Raw genomic sequence first — 23,005 nt, 5'->3', positions numbered from 1 at the left:
TCTCTCTCTCTCACTATCTCACTATCTATCTATCTCACTATCTCTCTAATAGCTCGCTCTCTCTCTCGCTCTCTCTCCCTCCTTCTCTTTTCCCAATGCATTGGTTCATGGAATAGTTCAATGTATATTTATTTGAAATAAATTCAAGTTATGCTAAAGGCTGCCAAGTGAAAGTAAACTTTTGCCTTCCCTAGACAACCGAATTATTTGCGTGGGGCGTGGTTCAAGTGCAGCATCCGCTCCCACGATATAAACACATGTATATATGTGGTATTATGCAACTTGTTTGGCATTGTCAATACGCACTGTTGGTTATTTATTGTTGTTATTGTTGCCTCTTTTATTTGCTCTTATTGATTTTATGACTGCGTTTTTCAACAGCTCTGAACGCATTGGCTTTTAAAAACTTGTTTTTGCTGCTTCTTTACTTACGTGAAATGTGAAGTGGAAATGGTAAAAAATGAACTGTTCAATCTGAATGTATGCGTTAATTGCTGACAATGCAATAAGTGTTCCATTAGTGGGAGAAATGTATTACAGATATAGAGTGGAGTGGTAAAGGGCAAGGCTATAAGGAATATGCCAAAATTTAACAACGAATGAATAATAATCATAATGATAAGCGTATTCGTAATTATTAAGAATAGTATTGCTAATGATGATCACGATAATTCATTATAACAATGATAATGATAGATGATGATGTATGGTCATGGAAATTAACAATAGCAATTGATTATGATGGTATGATTATAATAATCAGGATACTAATATAAATACGATCATGGACAATAACAATAATAACGGTAATGATTATGACAATGCTAATATGGATGCAAATAATAATGACTAATGACACTATATAATATTTTTCTACAATTTTCTCTCGGGTCTCTGAATTTATGGCTTTCTATCTATATAACAAGTTGTCTTTCATGAGTGCCATAAGAATCGATGCATATGTTAATATCTAACCCCAACTATATACAATTGAGACACTCATCTGAAGTATGATAAATTGAAGAGTAGCTGTTATTGTAAAATATTCTAATGAAGCATTTTTGCGGCACATTGTCAACTAGATGCTAAAAGTACTTGAAATAGGAAGTATTTACTAGAAATATGCGAGATATATAAGATGACCAATATTAGCGAGTTCATCGGACTAAATGAAGTGAGTCGTGAATGGAATGGGGCAGAGATGTTTGGAATACCATTTGCTGTAAACGTTTGGGGAGACAAGCAAACGCTTTTGTTTCCAGCTCATAAACAAGAGTGCAAATTGTTTCGGGCAGATGGACGAGGAGAGACGTGGGGAGAGGTAGACACCATGGTAGAGCCTATAGCTAATGCAAGTGAAGCCGAAAAAGTCGCACCTACAATAATTGTATGGCCGGAGAGTCGACGTCGTGTGACCCGCGACGTGTTTAGTTGTATTTTGTCGCGCGCTAACTCAGGTGCTCGCTAATTGGCCTCGCAAAATGTGGCGCAAGGATATGCCAGGACTTACCCGCATATATAATGTGTATATGCTTACGTATATACTTCACTTAATCTCGAGTGGTTGCGCCTTAGTGCACGACGAGCTGCCGCAATGCACGCTCCAGGGCGTCTATAGAGAGCGCCAGAGTTTGATTGAATCACCGAATTATCCGGACACTTATCCGTTCAACAGCTGCGTCGATTATGTTATCCGTTCGCCCTATCGCTGTCCGACCAAATTTCACGTGCAGTTCCTTGACTTTCAGCTGGAGCTGTCGGAGAATTGCAGCCGGGATTATTTGGCTGTCGGCCTGCAGCAGGATGAGCGCGATTTGGACGTGCTCTGTGGCCAAGTGCGAGGCATTAAAAAGTATCAGACGCCGGACGGAATACTGCGTTTGAGATTTTTAAGTGACGACTCGCCCTGGACTACGGGCGGTGGCTTTCGTCTGCTGGTGACGCGCTTGGCCTGCGAGCGAGAGGAAGTGACGGCACGTGGCTTGGATACGGACAACGGCGACGATGATGACACGGTGCAGGTAACTGCTCAGTTGCCAAGCAGGAAACATCACCCACATCAAGGTGTGGCACATCGCAATTTCACTCTGCCTGCTGCTTATCCGGCTTTGCCGCCGTATCCAGGCTTTTCTGGTGGGCTTTATTTGCCTGCTGCTCCGCCATGCAATGATGAAAAGTTGCCGCTGCAGCTGCAGCTGCAGCAACAGCAGCAGCAACAGTTGCAGCAGATACAAAAGCAACTGCAGCAGCAGCAGCAACAACAGCAGCCACAGCAACAGTTCCTGCAGCCTCAACAATTTGCACAGCAGCAACAGTTGCTGCTGCCTCAACAACAGTGGCAACAGCTGCAGCTGCAATGGCTCCAGCAACAGCAACAGCTAGCTCAGCAGCAACAACTAGCTCAGCAGCAACAGTGGCAACAGCTGCTGCAACAGCAAGCGGGACAGCAGCAACAGCCAGGGCAACAGCAACAATTGCTCCAGCAACAACAGCAACAGCTGCAGACACAGGAGCAACAGCTGCCCAGCATCTCGGATCAGTACCAGACGAGCTCCTTCCAAGCACCCAACGCCCTCCTGCGTGATTACGATCCACAGTTTGGTGGGCAGGTGGATCTGTGCTGCATCAGCAGCTTCAACCAGGCCCATTTCTATTTGTCCAGTCCCGGTTTTCCGCGCACCGTGCTCAACGCTCTGCTGCCCAATCAGCAGCGCGATTGCGTCTTCTATTTGGAAAAGAGTTCGCAGAATGTCGCCGGCCTGCGCATTCAATTCAAATTCTTCGACTTTGGCCACTCTTCGGGCGGCATTTATCCGGCTCAGGCTGTTCCAGGGGTCTCCAGTTGTACCGGGGACTTTATCGAGATAGATGGGCAGCGCTATTGTGGCTGTCGTTCGGGTCATATACACAAATCCTTTTGGCCACAGGGCCGCAAGGCCTTGCGTTTGCGCATGGGTCAGTCGGGCGCCACGCCCACAAATGGTTTTCTGCTCGAGATCTTTCACGATCAGGACACGAGCAACTATGGGCTGATTGGCAATAATCCTTTGACTCAACCGGGTCTTGGTGGCTATCAGTCACAGCTGGCTGGGATACAGCCACAGCTCGGAGGACTTCAGACACAGTTGGGTGGATTGCAGTCACAGCTCGGAGGACTTCAGCCACAGCTCGGAGGACTGACTCAATTTGGTGGACTGCAGTCGCAGCTCGGCGGACTTCAGTCACAGTTTGGCTTAGGTGGCTATCGGCCTAGTTTGGTCGGCTATCAGCCACAATCCCCGCTCTGGCCCAGCTATCCGGGGCGCCTGCCCAGCTACCCGCTGTCGCCGCTCTCTCCACTCCTGCCCACGCCGTATCGCCAATCTAGGCAATCCGGCTCCTGGGCCTACGCCCGTGGCCTGGATGCCCAGCAGCCCTCGCGTGTGGTGGAGACGAACTCCACGCGCAAGGAGTTTTACTACTTCGATGCCGACGAGGCTTTCGCTCGAGCCGCCCTCGACAACGATGAGGGCGATGTGAAGGCGACGTCGACGACGACACCGAGGCCGGTGAAGCTTAGCACGAAGGCTTTCGAGCAGAGCAGCTGCACCTTCGACTACATGGAGGTGTTGCGCCTCTCTGTGGACACGCTCTGGCTGACCAAGCCCATCTGCTTTGCCCCGATACGCAGCTGGTTTAGCAATATTTTCGGCTAGTTCTGAATAGTAGTATAAATCCATAAATAAAATATAATATAATAAAGTAAAATAAAATAAACATACTAGCTAAATATTCTAAAAATATATTTTTAATTAGAATTATTCATTCTCTGTAATAGAATTCCCTACTCCGCATCTCCTCTATCTTCTATTTTAAATCTGACCTTCAGCCACATCGCCAACGCTCTATGAGAATGCGTGACCCACGAATATTATGACTAGGTGCTGACTTTCGTTTTTCATACAAATGCGTCGCATTGTTTACAAAGTCGCATAAGTGCTGTGATTGTGGTTCCAGTTATTCCCCCCCACTCACACCTTGAAGTGTGAATACGTTGACGCTCTGACATTAAAGTCTCGCAATCCGACTACGCCCCGCCCACCCACTGACTGGCCAGTTCTTGGTTATGTTTGCTCAAGCTCTGCTAGGTTATCTATTTGAAGAGCTGCTGGCACTGACAACGGCGGAAATGGCCAATGGAGTACCCAAGGCAGAGAGCTCATCTGGAAGATATGCTGTCACAAACAAGTGCTATGAGAAATATGCTTTATACATATACCTACGATAACTATTTGGCTTACGAAATTTTTATGACTTTAAATTATTTATATATCAATATATAAATATTATTATTAAGCATATGAACTAAAATCCAGAATTGTATGTGTCATATATCATAAGTATTTGCAAAGAAATTATATTCCAACACATTTTTTACATAAAATTTTCTCACTTCAGCTTACTGGAAAAGTTTAAAGCTTGTCACTTTATATAAGCCACCCTTTCTAGCACTCTCTATACAGGGTATCTGAACCACTATGTGCACATTTTCTTTGCTAGCTCTAAAGCGACGTTGAGCCCATGCATGACTCAGCAACGATACCTCTTTTATTTTTTGTCACACATTCAATGACGTCAGCAACGTCAAGCGGATAGAGAGATCGCTGAATGACAATGGATGCGCGTAAGTAAGAAAAATGAAAAATATGATTTATATTAAGTCATTTAGCTGAGAACATTGTCAATTGATGTGTTTGTCAATATATATTTTTTTTTTGTTTCATATTTGCATACATCATATATGGAAAAAAAAAAACAAGTAAGAAAGCTCTAGTCGAGACTACTCGACTACGAGATCCCCTGAACCCTTGGAGTAATAGCTATTTCAATAATTTTTCGCGTCTTTCAGCTTACACAAGAAACACGCACACACACACACACACACACGCACGCACACACAGGCATACATACACACACATACATACACACATACACACACACACACACATACACAAACAATTACATACATATACACACACAAGCATAAACACGCATGGGCGGCAGTGAGCGCTTACTATGAGAACTTAATTGCTTAATAACTTTTTTGTGGACATACGATCTTCATGAAACTTTCAGATTATGATTATGACATGGATATGCATGTAATTGCCATAGCACAAGTCTCTAGTATTTGAAATACGCTTTTTACAAAAGTGAGGGTGAGGGGGTGAATTTAAGGGTGAGGGTAAATTTTAACAAAAACCGAAATTGTATAAATTGCATATAAGCATACATTAAAAATTTTGAGACTCTAGCAATAAAGGTGTAGAAGATATAATTTTATAACTGGTTTTCGAGATGAGTTATCGATTTTTAATGATAAACTTGATATGCGCGCTGTAATTACGAACATTTAAAAAAAAAATTTGAAGTCTCTAGCTCTTATATCTTCTGAAATCGACGCGTTCATACATACGGACAGACGGACAGACGGACAGACGGACGGACGGACAGACGGACAGACAGACGGACAGGGCCAAATCAACTCAGCTCGTCGCCCTGATCAAGAATATATATACTTTGTGGGGTCTGCCACGCCTCCTTCTGCCTGTTACATACATTTCAACAAAACCATTATACCCTGATTTCCCATTGAAAATGGGTTCAGGGTATAAAAATTAATTAAAGAAATCATAAAATATTCTCAAATATATTAAGTTGTTTTTTCAATATTTATAAATACATTAAAATCTATGTATGTGATTGTATATTTGGATTAGAGAGATAGTAAAAACTTGTTGTTGATAATCAAATTGTTTAAAATGAATATTATTATTATATTATTATATCATATTGTTAAATAATTGATAATCAACAATATTCAATCAATATTTAAGTGTTAATTAATAATGCATTATATTTCCCCCATAATAGAACAAATAAAAATATCATTGCGCAGACGAATAATATAGATATATTTATTCATATGTTTATTTTAGTAATTAAATCTCCCGACATATACACATATATATATATATAGATATAAATATATTTAGTTACATAGGTACATAGATTCGTACATATAAGTCATTTTAGTTGTTTGTTAAGTATACATATACATATATACACATCGATGTTGATTTATACATACATATATAGTAATAGTATATATATATAAATATGATTTCGTTCGTTAGTTTTTTTTTTTTTTTTTTTTATATATTTGTATCATTTAGGTTAAGGTTTCTAGGTTAAGTTAACATAGATAATACTTCGACTACCAACATCGATAGACGCGTTCTCTAATGATATGACAGGCTGGAACATTAGCTCGGATTAACTTGATATTAAAAACTTTAGATACATATATAAATATTTTTTAGTATATACAACACATTGAGAGACATTAAAAAAGTTAAACGTGGTTTAACACTAGTTTTGCAATTCAGTGTTGGCTAATTGGCTAGCTTAGTGTGCGAAAAGGTTGTTTGCATAAATAATTACCTAGTAGCTGGTTAGTTTAATTAGTTTGTTAGTTAGTTAAGTTAACTAATTGTTAGTGCTTGTTGTTCTCCAGTTTTCGCGCTTGACTTTGTCAGCAATATACAAACTGATGCTTGGTATACATATGTCTTTATGTGTGTGTATGTGTGTGTAGGTGTATGGTTGTGTGTATCCATCTGTCTCTGTCTGCCATTCTCAGATCTAGCCCAGGAATCGAATATTGGTAAATACCGCCTTGGCGGGTCGCTTGCGATTGCAAAAATTCACAGTCTTGCTGTGATTGCCCTTACGATTCTCATGCAAATTGACCAGAAGCTTGAATATATCCTCCTTGCTAGGTGTGCAGGCGTAACGCAGTTCCGGTTCATAGTTGCTGTTGATAGAATTCATGTAAGAACTGAATAACAGTAATATTTTGCAATTAGAAATTATCGTTTCACATCACGCCCACATTTTTGAACATATATGTATATATTCTTTACATATAATATACATATATATAAGTATATATATATATATATATATCTGTGGATTTCGGTAATCGGAGGGTTCATTGTGTGTACGGCCTAGAGAGACTCTTGGAAATGCAGTTTAGTACAGTTTTCTAAATTTAATATGTGTATATGAACATATATCTAATAAGGTTTGGCATTTGTTGCTGAAATATTTTCGATTTGAAGATGTCCAGAAATTTTTCTTTTCTTCTTTTCTTTTAAAGAGTTTTTTTCTTTTAAAGAGTTGTTTTCTTTTAAAGAGTTTTTTTCCGATATAATTTGTGTTCTTAAATTCTTAGTCTTAGCAAAAAATAATCTCAGGAACTTAGAATAATTTAGAACAACTATGAAGAAATTAATTTTAGTAAAAATTATTCGTTGACTATTCAAAAAATTTGTTTACTCAAAATATGTATATATTTTTGAAGTTATTGCTTTCTTTCTCTTGTAAAGTTTTTTTCCTTTAAAAACTTTATTTAAATTATTTAATTTCGAAGCTGGAATTCTCGAAACATATTCTAAAAATGATGAGTTTGTATTAAGGAATTTCTTTCTTTAATGCTGGTTTTTTTCTCCACTTACAAATTTTCTAAATTTGAAATATTGCTTTTCTTGAAACTGCTTTGAATTAATTTAATATTTTTTGCTTTAATATATTTGGTAATTCGGTTGAAACTCGAAAAGATTTTTCAGTAACAAAATCCAACATATATAAGCTTAATAACAATATAAACTACAACTCAAAAAGGGTGCTAGGGCGTTTTCTGGGTTTTCTTTTTAATAAAAAGAGGAGTTTGGGAGTGTGTGTGTGCTGCTTGTGTGCTACCAGGGCTGACAAAAGCTTACCCGCGATTGCGATTGTGTCGCTTCCAGGGATAGCGACGATAATAACGGGAACGTTTTGGCTTATTCTGCCCGACAATTAGGTTCTGTATGCCATTATCCAGTTCTGGGTAGTCGTCGGCCGCAATTACTGTCGGCTCCTCCTCCTCCACATAGACCAATGGCAGCGTATCCAATGTCGGGTCCTAAGTGAGCGTAACACATTTGTTATCGAAGTAAATACCAGCACATGTCAGGACCCACGCAACCACACCGCCTGCCCCCCCTCACTCACCTCTAACATTTTCATAAGCAAAGCGGATTTGTCGACTAGTTCCTGCTCAGCGCGTAAATCCTGCTCTATCTTCTTAAGCATGTCAAATTTACTGGCCAGCTCCACGGCAGTGCCGTAGTCAGGCTGCCGTTCCGTTTCACGTTCCCGTTCGCGTTCCGATTCCAACTCCATGTTCAGCGCACGCAGCAGCTCTGTCACGGGCAAACGGAAAAGAAGATGAAGAAAGGAAAAACTCGATTTATGTGGCATTTGAATATTTTGCACAATTTAATCCGACCACAAGGAGCGGAACGACTCGCAAGTTTCCGCCAAACTGACATTTGAAGTTTTGTTTGTCTCGCTTCTGCCCAGCCTCAACTATGTTGCCAGGGCTTAAAAATACTCATACATATTAAATACACAGCGAGTGGCGGAAATTGACCGGCGGCTATAGTCACGACAATGCCACAGACAGCCGTCATTCCGTCAGTCACTCACTCACTCATTCACTCACTCAGTCAGTCACTCGGTCAGTCAGTCAGTCAGTCTATCAATTTTCGCTCATTCATTGTGTTTGATGCTTGCCCGTTTATCATGCGGTTGCCTTTTGTCTCATTTGGCAGCTTCCTGCCACAGCAACCAACGGCTTAAATGCCACGCCTTAAAGGGCTCGGATTACAGCTTACAAACCATTTGGCATTAAACCTTTGCCGATTTCAAATAACAGTTCACCAAAGAGTAAGCTATATTTGGATTTATTCAATATTTAACTTATTGTTTTAACTGCGTGATTGACAGACTGACTGATTAGCTAATTGATTGATTGATGACAGGTAAAAATTGCATCGTTTAAATGGAAAATTATTTTAGAAGGAACTGAATAATATATAAATAAATATTAAAACAAGTAAGAAGGCTCCGAGACTGCTCGACTAGGAGATACCCTGAACGCTCCAAGCTGATATTCTAATCATTCTGGACTTGTTTTATGCACACATACATACACATGTACTTACAAGCACGCGCTCTGCTGACTGCGCAGTAAGCATTGACTGCGCTTGGGCTGCGCTGCAATGTGGGCAATATTATGAGAATTTATTTGTTGAATAATTTAATTTCTAGACGTACAATCTTAATGAAACACAACACATAAGTCTCTAGTACTTGAAATGCGTTTTTTACAAATTGAAGGCGAAGGGGGCGTGGTAATACCACGGTGGTATCCAAAATCTGTAAATTACAAAATCTTTGTATCCATTAACTTTATATATGTACAGCGCAAATTTGAATTCTCCAGGTCTAAAAGTGTTCAAATTAGGCTGAGAAAACCAAGTCGATTTTTCGATTATTCTCGATAAAAAAGCTATCGGATGAGTTATCGAAAAAATATGATAAACTGCCTATGGTATATACGAGTATGCATCCCAAATTTCAGCTCTAGCTCTTATATCTTCTGAGATCCTTTTGCTCATACAGACGGACGGACGGACAGACGGATAGACGGACAGGGCTATATCGACTCAGCTCGTCGTCCTGATCAAGAATATATATATATTTTATGGGGTCTGCGATGATTCCTTCTGTCTGTTATATACTTTTCACAAAACCATTATACCCTGATTTCCCATTTTCTATGGGTTCAGGGTATAAAAAAAAGTGAGATAATTTTTCTAAGTGTGCCTCGTATTTAAAGTAATTATATATAAACTTTGTATTTATATAATAATTTATTTTTATTTTATTTATTTTTTTTTTTTTTCATTTTTTTATTTATTAATTTTTTTTTTAATTTTGGAAATTATTGTTTTTTTTTTTTTTTTTTTTTTAAATATTATAATATTAATTTATATTAAAATTTTTTTATTCATTCTTGTTCCAATTTTAACAGTGCTCGATTTTAAATTTACCCCCCTGCTAATAGATAAGAAAATACATTTTCTTTTTTCTATGTTCAAACAAAACTTCCAAGTCGAACCCAACTCAAATCGATTGGAAACTGAATCGAATTATGCATTCTAAACAAATGATAATCAATTGTGCTCATATTTTAATTTTATGGCTTAAATGTTGTGTGTGTGTGTATGTGTGTCTGTCTGTGTCTGCGTCTGTGTGTGTGTTGACTGTAGACAAGACGACGCGACTTCTCTGACGTAAAACAAACTTGAAATGCGTTAAAAAATGTGAACATTTTGTAGGCGTATTAAGTGTTAGTCCTCTCTATGGATGTGCGTGTGTTTGGCGTGTTGCCATAGATAAACGCACTTCGAAAATTGCGCACTGACCGGAAATGCCCAGCGACCATTGAAATCCATTGCTACGTGGGTCGCCTAAGAGCAGGCTACACAAAGAAAAAAAAAATCGCTGATGGGGCACCTGTTGAGTGCCCAATCGAACGAGCGAAGTGAACAGAAACAAAATATGGAACTTGAAATGGAATGAGATCTCATGTTAAAAGCCATAATTCAAAAAATTATCAAACCAATATTTTATTTCAGTTTATTTATTTATTTATTTTTTATTTATTTATTTATTTTTTTTTTGTGAAACATGATGAGCTTGAAATCACGAGTAAATTTATTCTTACGAGCCAAATTTAGGGTAGGACGGGACTGGTTGAAGCATTCCGAATCTGAAACTGCATAAGGAAACTTTCTAGGCTGTGCAGCCTAGCTTTAAATTTATGAAAACATAAAAAGAAGACGATCCTAAAAGGGAATTCCTATTTTTCGGACACTTGTTGGAAATTTAAGCACTGTAAAATCGTTGTAGGCGCACTACAATATATTGTTTGACCTAAGAATGCTGCTTCCTTATTAATGGGTATTACTATTGAATATTGTACTCTTTTTTAATATTTAACTATTCATTTTAAAACTATTTTTAAAAATTAAATAAATACAAAAATGAATGATTTTTCTAATATTTTACCTATGGAATATTTTTAAAATATCTTTTACTTACTAAAAAAGTTACATTAAAAATACTATTTATTTAATTTATTTTTATAAATTATTAAAATTGAAGAAACTATTTCATAAGGAGAATTTTTATATTTCTCAATCTAATTTTTCAGTTATTTCACTTTCAATAAACTTGAATTTTATATAGATATGAACTAGCTGACAAACTCGGACCAAGACAAATTGTTAGTGAAGAGAAAAAAAAGTGTTAACGAAGTTTTTTGCTCGACATAAAATACATTTTCATGGCCTTCATTGTTGAAGGCCATTCGAGCCGGGCAAAGAGCAAACACAATGCCTACGCTGCGGGCTGAGTGAGTCAAATGTCAGTGCGTAATCCTTGTCAGGCACAAAAGGCTGTGCCGTAATTTAATGAGGGATACTACTCACCATCTCCTGGATCGTAAACATTGCGCTGCTGCTGCGTCTCTATGTTCAGCTGCTGTCTGCTGTCCTCGTCGGCATCAACTCCAGCTCCGACTCCGACTCCGACTCCATCAAAGAGGCCGGCGAGCTGCTGCTGCTGCTGCTGCTGCTGCTGTTGCTGCTGTTGCTGCTGTTGTTGTTGTGCTGCAAGTGTAGCTGCTCCAACTCCATTGAGAGACGTCGCTTGGCCCGTCAGAAAGCTAAGGACATGCTGCGAGTTGGCCAGGATCGTTAGAGCCAGCATGCCGAGCGTCAGCATATTTAACTTCATGTTTGACTATATCTATCTCACTCTATCCCCGTTTGTGTTGGTGTGCGTACTGACTGTTATCCTTGGGATTAGCGGGCTGTTAGCGTCGTCCTGTCTTCTCTGCAAGCATAAAATGAGAATGTGTATGAGGCTAATTACCATCACTACCAAACAGCAGAGCCCAACCCGCTGTAAACCCCTTAAACCAATTGTTCGTGTGGGTGTTGCCACTTTTTCGTGCTTAAGCAAAGAACACGCACATAAACTCTCTCTCACACATACACACACACATACACATATACATAGGTTTAAATCAACAGCATGTGTCAAAGCGTCTTCTTGGGCAACTTTTTGCTGCCGCTGCTGCTGCTGCTGCTGCTGCTGCTGCTGTTGATTCTTCCGCTTTTCCCCTACTCCCCGCCCTAATCCCCATCGCCTTGTGCAGCTTGTTTTTATTTTAAGGCCGCCATTCGCATCGTTTCATTTAATTAGCCGTGGGCGTGGCATAAGCTTCACTCCTTCGCTACGCATTTGCAGCACAAGTTTAACACCTCAGCCACGGCCCCCGCTCGTCCTTCATCAACACTTCTTTATCCACGTGCATCCATTAGCCTAGCCACATAGCCTTCATTGCCTTCATTGCCTCTGCCCTTGGGTTGAGTAGCTTATTTTTTTGCTTTTGTTTTTTTCTGTTGTTTTGAGGCTTCTCCGCTAACATAACTTTTTGCCTGATGGAACAATATAAATGAGTTGGCTTCCAACTTTTGGCACTTGCGGTGGTGTCTAAGCCTGTAAAACTTCGCGATTTGGTTTAATTTCGCAAACCAAACAACAACAAAAAATCGTGAAACATCAATTTTGTATTTGACTTAAGCTGTTCATTAGAACTACAATTCATGCCAATGATACATGCAATTATTTCCATAAATAAATTTGCTCTGTATGAAGCTAGAAATTCTTCTAAAATTTCAGATCCTTCAACTCAAGCTTAGCTCAAGCTGGGATATTAAAAAAAATATATATTCTGAGTAAGTTTTGAACTGATTTTCAGTGACGTCAGTTGCGAATCAGTTTAAATAAAGATAGTTCATTTTCGAAACAGTTCCTTTTTTCTTGTTTTGCTTTTTAGGCAAATTAAGATCGGAATCAGTTTAATAGTAAACCAACTCAATGAAGGAAATCAAGTATCCAATGTAATTGAAACATTATTATATGTGAACGAATTATTTTCATCTAGTTCTTTGAATAAACTTGAAACAAAACTATTTTTCTATCTAGGAGGTCAACAGCGAACTAGATCAAATGCGAACTATGTCAATTAACTCAATTGAATCGGTTTAGATAAAACCTTACTCGATTGACAACAAGTTTGAGAATATTCAAATCTGAACCAGCTTAAGTTCATTTGAGAAGCAGCTCAAGTAAAGTCAGTTTAGAACAACTGATTTGAGAACTTCTTTGAATGAGCTCAATTCTAAACCTGTTTAAATTTTATAATCTCTGAATCAGTTCTGTTTATTGCGAACCAGTGAATTTTGAAACAACGTATGAATCAGTTTAAATGAACTCATTCATGAGCTAGTTCAAATCAACACAATTGTGAATCAGTTGAATTTTCATACTAGTTAGATAGAATGAACTTATTAATTAGCTCAATTATGAATCAATTCAAGTTAATTTAAGTCTAAACCAATTTTAGTAGACCCAATCACAAACCAGGTTTAAAAGAACGGAATTCTGAGTAAGTTTTTGCCCAACCGACAGTTTTAAAGGTAATAATTTACCTCAATTTCAAGTCAAATACATTTCACGCACGGAGCTGCCAATTTGAATATTTTTCCTTGGCTGGAAATTGACGAATTACCAAATGAACCGTGAGCCGAGTTAACAATAAATAAGCTGCCTAGCACGCCCCACAAATTAGGCAACGAAACAACAACGCAAGAAAAGAAACGAAAACCAAATGAACATTTTCAATTTGTCAACTGAACTCATTAAATTTTCTACCTAGAAAAAAAGTTAGTAGTCAAAATTTTGTTGTTCACTTCACGCTTTGATTGTAGGGCAAAGTAATGCAAACTTTTCCAGATTCGAGCATTTTACTTTACCTTCGGACTCAATCAAGCAGTAAACAAAATATTGTGAAAAGGGAAGATGGAAATAATAATAAAATAAAGAATATATTTGAATACCCTTTTCCCAATATTATTTAAGACGCTTTTAAGCATCATCAGACGACGTCTTCCATATGTGTATAAATATGTGCTTCTCTTTTAATATATGCTTCATATTTGTATACTCGCACTTGCATACATTATAATATTGATAATGCATATTTTATGGCCATACTAAATATAGATAGGTTTACAGTTAACTGTTTGTGTAGCCATCAGACAGACAGGAGTAAGTACTGGCATGCACTAAGGCAGACGGACGTAAAGACAAAACCTGTGTATTAACGAGACGGGAATGCCCTTATGGTGCGAAAATATTATATAAAATAAAGTACAGTTATGCTAATAAGATTCAAAAAATAAAATATAGAAGTATATTACCATATATCACTCAAAATAATTAAAAATAAGATCTGGATGCAGACAAGAAAGCTGGAAATCCCTAATGATGAGTATATATTAAACAGGTCAGAGGTTATTATGAAAACTTGTTGCGTTTAAATTTAAAAAATGTGTATATATGTATATACATATATATTTAAGTATAAAAAAACCCCATACAAATTAATAATAAAGCAGACAAGCGAAATACAAACATGTCTGTAAGATAAAAAAGTCGGATTATCCTTATACTCATAAATATATACTCGCGGCTAGTCTGCTAAATTTCAGACACTGATATTATACAAGTAAGAACGTTGCAGTCGAGCATTACCGACTGCAGAATACTCGTTCACGGCACAAACACTGACAGTTCCAGTTCCGATTTGTTATATACATATGCAGTTGAGTCCCTATAATTCGAAATGGCAAGGAGATCAATTTTTTCCAGTTTACACAGAAATGCAAATTATCGAGAATAATCGAGAAAACTATAAAAATTATAATTTTATTATTATCTCTGAAATTATTATTATAGTTTCATCCGATTATGAAAGAGTGAGTTATGAATGTAGGCGAATAATTCTGAGAAATTTTCATTTATTAAAGTATATATGTACATAGTAAAGTTATAGAATCACAGTTTGCTAATAAAATATTTGTTAAATAAAAAGAAAACAAAGAGCTCTTAAAAATGCTAAAAATTTTCAGCAACTAACAGACATATTAAAATAAATATTTCTTTTATTTTTTTCGAAAGCCTCTCAAGCTGTCTAAGTACAAGCAATTAGAAAGAAGATATTTTTTTATTTAATACATGTATTAGACACATATAAGACTATTTGTAACTAGGGCGTAGTCAGGCCTAACTGGGTGGCAAATAGAGCTCTGGACAGCACGAATCGTTGTTCAACTGTTTTAATTAACTTGTTGACACACACAAACAAAGCGTAAAACTGGCCCAAAAATCAACCAAACGAAGGGCGAACAGAAAAGCTTGACAAAATTGTTGTTGTTAGCTGTGTTCCCAACGGTGAAATAAAATTTACCACAAGAATGTGGGCGGGCACATTTGTTGGCTGTCACCTGGCTGGGCTGCTCACCTGCTCACCTGCTTCGCAGTAAACGCACAGTTAATTGCTTTAATGAGAGAATTGAGCCAAAATATGGGTAAGCAAAGACCAATTCATAGTAGTACCTATACACACCTATATATAGTACAGAAACTTATCATGCGTACTGTAAAAAAAGTTGTTGTTTAATTAACGCTGACCAAGAATAAATGCTCGAAGGGTTTTCCCTCTTTTCGGCACGAAAAGCTAATGCAGCTGTTGCGGCCAGCCAATTAGGCCGAAGAAAAGTGTCATTCCTTCATTCTTGTTCTTCTTCGTCTTCTATGTTTTCCTTTCACATAATGGTGCGTTCAATGTATCAATATTATACAATATATTGCGACACTTATGACATGGAAATCGAACGCAGCTGTCACCGCCAAGCCCCAAAAACTTTCTTACACTTTCGGATAAATTCTATAGAAATGTGATAGAGATGTCCTTTTTATATAAAAAGGACACTTATTTAGGCAATTTAAAGGTCAAATTTTATATAAATGCATTTCGAGGATTTTTTGCTATCATTGAAGTGAGTTAAAGCTGCATTAAAGACTTTTCGAAAATTTTGATAATGTCTGTAAAAATTAAGCTGTTAAATGTCAAGTAAAATAGTTTACAACTTTTGTTGTACATTAGCAATTCAAAATATTCATATGGCATATTCAAAGAATATTCTCATTCAGAATGCTCGCCTGGGAAATACCTTGAACCCTGTGAAGAGTTGATATTGCAATTATTCTTCGCTTCTTTTATGCATTCCAGTAAGCAACAGAAATTTATTCCAAATGCCAAAGCTGAAATATATTCGAAAGAATATCCACATAAAGTAATCCATCTAAGCAGTCAACATTTCTACAAGTCCCCTCTAGGTAATGATTTAATAGCTTAAATGTTGTTTGGCTTTGTTCAAAATATAACGTATCAAATATTGTTTTGCTCTGATTGGCCCGCTCCCACAATTCTAGCTGATAAATCCAATATGCCATTGTGTGTCCAGCGGCAATGCGCAAGTATTACCATGAAAGAGTCAAGAATTTGATAGCTCTACTTAAATTGTGAGTGCGCTGCTTTCAGCAGTTAGACAAACACACACGAAAAATAAAAGCACTCAGACGACGATCATATTTTGTGTGTGTGTGTGTGTGTTGGTGGAGCAGAGGGAGGTGGTTGATGTAGCCAAGGGAGTTTTGGAAGGATGTGGGCAATCGCGCGCCTGCGGCAGGAAATTTGATCCATGTTCGATGACCATGTGGAGTAACACACACCTACAAGGACACACACAAGCACACACATACATATTCTAGATATTTTGTATATACTTTAACAAGAGGAATTTAGGGAATAAACATACTCAAGATATCATAAGATTATTATTATTATTATGTCAAATACTATATATAGCTTGGGTAAGATGGATGGAAATATGCATTGATATATGTATAGAGATATAGATTATAGGTTATAGATTATATAGACTAATCTATCAATCTATCTCATGTTCCGTTTTTCATAGAGTTATGGTATTATATGCTCCCCTTTGCATCAAGTTAGGGTATGATTAGTCCATCATTGCTCAGCCATAATTTCGCTATTCGCTTGGCATTCTAACTGATGCTGATGCGTGCGTGCATTGCATTCTATCACCCCCGGGATTCTTTCCCATATCCCCATTTTCTTGAGTTTTCTTGAGTTCATTTTTTTTCGTCTCTTTGGAATTTCGCAGGTGAAAATGGAGGGATTTAACACGAGATGTTTGCCTAGCAACATATGCCATTGAAAATGGGAAATCAGGGTATAATGGTTTTGTGAAAAGTATGTAACAGGCAGAAGGAATCATCGCAGACCCCATAAAGTATATATATTCTTGATCAGGACGACGAGCTGAGTCGATATAGCCCTGTCCGTCTGTCCGTCCGTCCGTATGAGCAAAAGGATCTCAGAAGATATAAGAGCTAGAGAGCTGAAATTTGGCATGCATACTCGTGTATACCATAGGCAGTACGAGTTTGCTTTATTTTTTCGATAACTCATCCGATAACTTTTTTATCGAGAATAATCGAAAAATCGACTTGGTTTTTTCAGCCTAATTTGAACACTTTTAAACCTGGAGACTTCAAATTTGCGTTGTATATAGAGTTAATGGATACAAAGATTTTGTAATTTACAGATTTTGGATACCACGCCCCCTTCGCCTCCAATTTGTAAAAAACGCATTTCAAGTACTAGAGACTTGTACTTTAGAATGTACACACACTTTTATCATATGATTACGCTTTAAAAGTTTCATTAAGATCGTGTGTCTACAAAAGAAATTATTCAACAAATAAATTATCAAAATATTGCCGACACTGCAGCGCAGCCTAAGCGCTGTCGCTGCTTACTGCGCAGCTAGCAGAGCGCGTGCTTATAAGTGCATGTGTATGTATGTGTGCATAAAAAAAGTCCAGAATGATTAGAATATCAGCTTGGAGGAGGGTTCAGGGTATCTCCTAGTCGAGCAGTCTCGACTGGAGCCTTCTTACTTGTTTTTTTTCAACCTTTTTTCTAAGTTATTTTATTGGAGTTTTTTGTTTGACATTTAAAGGAAACATTGAAGTTGTTGAATTGTGGATTTGGTTTTCCGTTAGCAGAAAATTATGATTTATTAAAGTTACTCAGTTGAATGAACCAAATAAAAATGCATGCACAATAGAATTAAAATGTATGTAGAAATTCAAATCAATGTCTAGTATAGTAATATAATTCAGGTTACTTTTACATCAGCTCTCAGCTGAGTCTTGCTCTATAAATTTTTTCATCCTAAACGATTTACTTACACCGTAATCAGATTAAATGCATAAACATAAATATATATAAATACCGTTAGACGAGCAGCCATTGTGACCTACTTTATTATTGGTGCTTTCTGCTCGAAAAATTGGCCAAGGAATTTCTGTGAAATTTGGTAGCTTATGGATAAAAACCAAAAACAAAAAAAGATTGATTTATATTTCGAATTATTTATTGGAAATGAGCTGGCATTCTACTTTTAACTTTTGATTAGTTTTCCTACACCTCAAATTTGATTGATTTTTGATGGTGCTGTGAAAATAGCCTTATATTATTCTTCGATTCTTTACCAGCTGCAACCAAAACTAGTTTATTTTTATACTCATTCACGAAAGTGAATCATTATACTCATTCACGAAAGTGAATCAGTATATTGGTTTTGTGCAATGTCCGTCCGTCTGTCCGTCCGTCCGTCTGTCCGTCTGTCCGTCTGTCCGTATGAACGCAATCTATTTCGGCGCTATTGAAGCTAGAGACTTGAAATTTGGAACACATACTCGTGTATATCTCCGATTTATAAAGTGTTAAAATTTTCCCGATCCGCCCACTAGGGGCGTGGCAAATCGGAAAATGCATTTTCCGATATACCAGAAATCATGTTTGTTGAAGAGCTAGAAAGCTGAAATTTGGTATGTAGGTCCGCGTTGACCACCCAAGATCACGAGCTATGGCGGATATATCTACGCCCATTGGGGGCGTGGCAAATCGGATAAAACTGTATCTCCTAAAGTTGTAAACCTAGAATGCTGAAATTTTGCACGTCAGCTAATGGTATGATTCTATAAAGTCTTAAGATAAATTATAAGTCTACGCCCATTGGGGGCGTGGCAAATCGGACCTGAAGATATAGTGATTTTTTAAATTCTCTTATATTTTGGACACTATTGATGGCAGAGACCTCAAATTTTGTATATATACTCGGACTGATCACCCAAGACCAAAAAGTTTTGTCGGATATATGTCCGCCCACAGGGGGCGTGGCAACCCGCAAAAGTTTATATCTCCTAAAGTATAATAGCTAGAAGCTTCAAATTTGGATAGTTGAGTTACTGGTAGCCTCCTCTATCGATTCCCCAAAAATAATTTTTACGCCTCTTTAGGGGCGTGGCATATCGAAAAATACCCTGTAATTTTCACATTTTTTGAGGGTAAGCATTCAAACTTTGCAGTTAGGGTACCGTTATCTCTTTCTAAAAACTGACCAAAAATGAGGTGTCTACGCCGAGTTGGGGCGTGGCAAATCGGAAAAACCTGTATATTCTACAGTATTAGAGCGAAACTTAACTACTATATTGTTAATGGGATGTGAATGAGTATTCCGCAGTCGGTAACGCCTGACTGCAACGTTCTTACTTGTTAACTATGATTTATCGACGGCAATTTTGTTTTGTTTAATAATTTAAAATGTTGGCAGGAGTTAGATGTTTCTCATAATACACTCGTTTCTTGACAACTATATTAATCATATATATATATATATTAATTATATATATATATTTTTCTTATATGTATCATTCGGAATATTATTTAAAAATCTAATCATTTCCTGTTATAATGATTTGAAGCTTTTTGAGTAATTAAATAAAAAGTAGGCAATTTTAAAGGACAGCTATATTTTGTAAGGAATTTTCATTAAAATATAATTGAATGATAAGGTATTAAATGCTACCTCAATTCCTAATTTTCTAAACTAAAAAAAAAAAAAAAAATTAGGTAGCTAGCAAAATAACAAAAAATATATATTTTTTTTTTAGTGTAAAAACATAATTTGAGTTGATTTAAAAAAAATAAAATCTACGCTTTCCAGTGATAAAATTTAAAAATTGGGTTTTAATTAAAAAAAAAAAAAAAAAAAAAACAAAAAAATTAAAACATAGCAAAAAAAAGTTTATTTTTATTGTTATTATTTATATTATATATTATATACTCTCTTAAATATCGACTCTTTTAATTTAATTTATATAAATGATAACAAAAATTTTTATTTTTTTTTTTTTTCAAAATATTGTCTTAACAGTCTGAGTAGCACTCGCACACACTCCCACAGTTTATAGAGGATATATATATAACATGTATGAATACGTATATATTGAATCGTGTAATATATATATAGACAATCTGAACACGCATTTTGCTTGGCGACGGCACTTGTAAGATTTCGCGATGGGCTTAGTTCAAACCATTCGATACGATATGCCAAAAGTCTCTATGAACCAGTTCATATGAACACATATTTTCTTTTTTTTTTAGTTTGTTGTCACCCTCGTTATGGTCTTTTTAAATGCATTTTTATTGACTTTATTTTGATTTCTATGCCGCGCTAACTCACTTATACGATTCACTCTCCGTTTTCGAATGCGTTCTGCGTTCTGCGTCTGCCGCTCTCCGCAATTGGCAACTGTTGCTCCTATCTACTTGTTGAACACTGCGTAACCGACTCGTGGCGCCGACTTCTTTTATAAAGGACGAGCGGAGCCGAGCAGCGCGCGAAGCTCGTGGCGAGCGCACACGAAGGTGACGCGCCAAAAAATTGCGTAAAAGCTCGACGAAGCTTTTACGATTACGCCTAATCGTTGCCCACCTCTACGGCTGCTTCGCCGACTCCTGCTCCATTACATTCCTTCCGCTGACTTTATCAATGAAATATTTCGTCACATTTGCACAAGTTTTGTCGCCCGATATTGTCTTATGAAAAATGATGGGCAAATCGTGCGGGGAATTTAGCCGTAAAAAAGTAGCCGCAATTATGTACGCCGCACGATACAGTAGGCTGAGTGGGCGTGGCCCAGTTAACAACACTAATTGTTGACAATGCTTTATAATAATATAGCATTTCAGGCGTCACTTTCGATTCCAGGAAAACTAACTAGCGTGGGCCGAATTCTCTTTATTGGCGCATTTTCTTTTTGTCCTGTAAATGACGACGCGGAAATCCCCGCGGAACGCGTGTGACGACGATTTCTAAGGAATCTGCGTGCGTGCATTTCGCATTCTCTAGCTCTCACTCTCTCGTGCTTCCTTTGCTGTTTTCATAAAATTATTTCTTATCGGCCAACTGTCACCATAAATCTCTTGATTTTTTATTACGCTCATATATTGCGCTTTGACAGGCATGCTAATCACAGCAATTAGTCGGCGATTGTGTCATATGTCATTTAAATACCTTTACGTGGGCGATTTTAATTTGAGCCATAGCTGGATAAATGTTTTTTAGGTAGAGCAACCACAAGTCGGTAATGAGCTGGTTTTTAAAAAGACCTCTGTACTTTTTATAGAAATTTTCTTTAATTCTGCCATCATTGTTTAGATTAACATTTCTTTCTGTCGTAGAAAAAATTCGTCTTTCTTATAAACTCTCTGCTTTTCCTTAAATTTAGTTATGGTCGAACTGTAAATATGTATATCCAACCATCAACAACCATTTATTAAGTTATTTACTTCACATCTAGTATATGTGTGCTCATAAATATGGAACTTGGAAAAATTCCTTTGGCACCTGTGAGAGTAGAAAGCGTCTTACACATAAAATGAAGCCAAGTCTCGCTGGCTAAAGTTTTATTATTCCTTATCGAAGTAAAACGAAGATAGAGTGCCGCTATCTGTGGTGCGTTAAGTTATGACAAGGGGCGGTCCGGTGTGGGTGGGTAATCCGCAGTCAGTTGGCTGACACCGCTCTGGCACCCACAAGCAACACTTTAAAGTCAATAACTGGAAGAGAGAGCAAATCATTTGCATGGGTTCCACTTCGCAAAGAGGGTCGCAGCTAAGAGGGATCAGGACACACACACACACAAGAATTGCCTAGGGCAACCAAAACCAAATGATAAAACGCTGTCGCTCTAAAGAAAACCAATAACAGACACATTCGAAGAGTCCAAGTTCAAGATGTAACCACGACCAATCCACAAAAGGGGGGCCAATGAGAAAAAAGTATTTTTAGCTTGTGGCAAACATAAATTGTCTATTTTTATTTTCAACTTAACTTTTCATTAAAGACAACAACAAAATGCAGTTTGCATTCGTTACAAAGGTTCATATTTGAAAAGTTTATATGGCATCCCAACCCACGACTGCTAGATGCGTCACGTCAATTAATATATGTATATATATATATATTAATATTTATATTTATTTACATTCATGATTTATAGATTACAAAGCGGGCGCCAACATTTCCGGTGTGCAATAGATAAATAAATTACCTCAGCTAATTACGCTGAGATTTGTTATGGAAAATTCCATAAATCAAATTCCAAATAATTTTCACAAAAAAAAAAATATATATATAAATATAAAAATATTTTTGTTTTTTTTTTTTTTTTTTTTGTTTTTGTTTTTGTTTTTGTTTTAAGTAAAGGAAAAATGTTAAGAGAAAGAAACCATTTTTTTAATTTAAAAATTTTCGGTTTAACCCGTATAAATTTTATTCGTAGAAACTTTATCGTTTTGTATTTTGCATGACTTTGTATTAAGATTTTAATCATCAATATTTAAAAATCAAATACAATAACAGAGATAAATTTTATTTTAAATTAAAATAATAAAAACTTGTATATAATCTTTAAAAAATTGTTTAAAAAATAATAAATAATTTTTTTTGTAAATTTATAAAATTTTGTAGTTCTTAAAATAATAAGCCAAACAATTTTGTTTGTATATAAAAAAAATTGGTTAAGTGTAAAATTAAATAGGTGATTTCGTTTTCAGGAACACGGTAGTTCGCCCGCCTTATCGCCTAGGCGAATGCAAATATTTGTAGTCTATTGAGTGGCTGTTCGCAGTTCAAATGCAGAGACGCCC

At 36.9% G+C, this 23,005-nt stretch overlaps 2 protein-coding genes across 3 annotated transcripts; one reads left to right on the top strand and one right to left on the bottom strand.

The window, feature by feature from the left end:
• The first annotated feature begins 1,408 nt into the window (after positions 1-1,408).
• On the top strand, positions 1,409-3,732 carry LOC6575921. Its single transcript, XM_002001889.4, has 2 exons — positions 1,409-2,381; positions 2,511-3,732. Exons 1-2 carry the CDS (start codon positions 1,482-1,484, stop codon positions 3,693-3,695), a joined length of 2,085 nt encoding a protein of 694 aa, XP_002001925.2. The 5' UTR covers positions 1,409-1,481; the 3' UTR covers positions 3,696-3,732.
• Positions 3,733-6,158: 2,426 nt separating this feature from the next.
• LOC6575920 (mastermind-like protein 2) lies at positions 6,159-20,630 on the bottom strand. Of its 2 annotated transcripts, none has more exons than XM_002001888.4 (5): positions 20,535-20,630; positions 11,424-11,829; positions 8,095-8,285; positions 7,824-8,005; positions 6,159-6,880 (listed from the first exon to the last, which is right to left on the bottom strand). In XM_002001888.4, the coding sequence occupies exons 2-5, from the start codon at positions 11,728-11,730 to the stop codon at positions 6,685-6,687; spliced, it is 876 nt and encodes a 291-aa protein (XP_002001924.1). In that variant the 5' UTR covers positions 11,731-11,829; positions 20,535-20,630; the 3' UTR covers positions 6,159-6,684. The 2 variants fall into 2 exon arrangements, with proteins under 2 accessions (XP_002001924.1, XP_015020363.1); XM_015164877.3 differs by having other exon boundaries at positions 6,159-6,856.
• Positions 20,631-23,005: the final 2,375 nt, after the last annotated feature.

Source organism: Drosophila mojavensis, unplaced genomic scaffold (assembly GCF_018153725.1).
Source record: "Drosophila mojavensis isolate 15081-1352.22 unplaced genomic scaffold, ASM1815372v1 contig_36, whole genome shotgun sequence".
NCBI lineage: Eukaryota > Metazoa > Arthropoda > Insecta > Diptera > Drosophilidae > Drosophila > Drosophila mojavensis.
The sequence above is the reverse complement of the archived record's forward strand: the minus strand, read 5'-3'. Positions and strand labels throughout refer to the sequence as shown.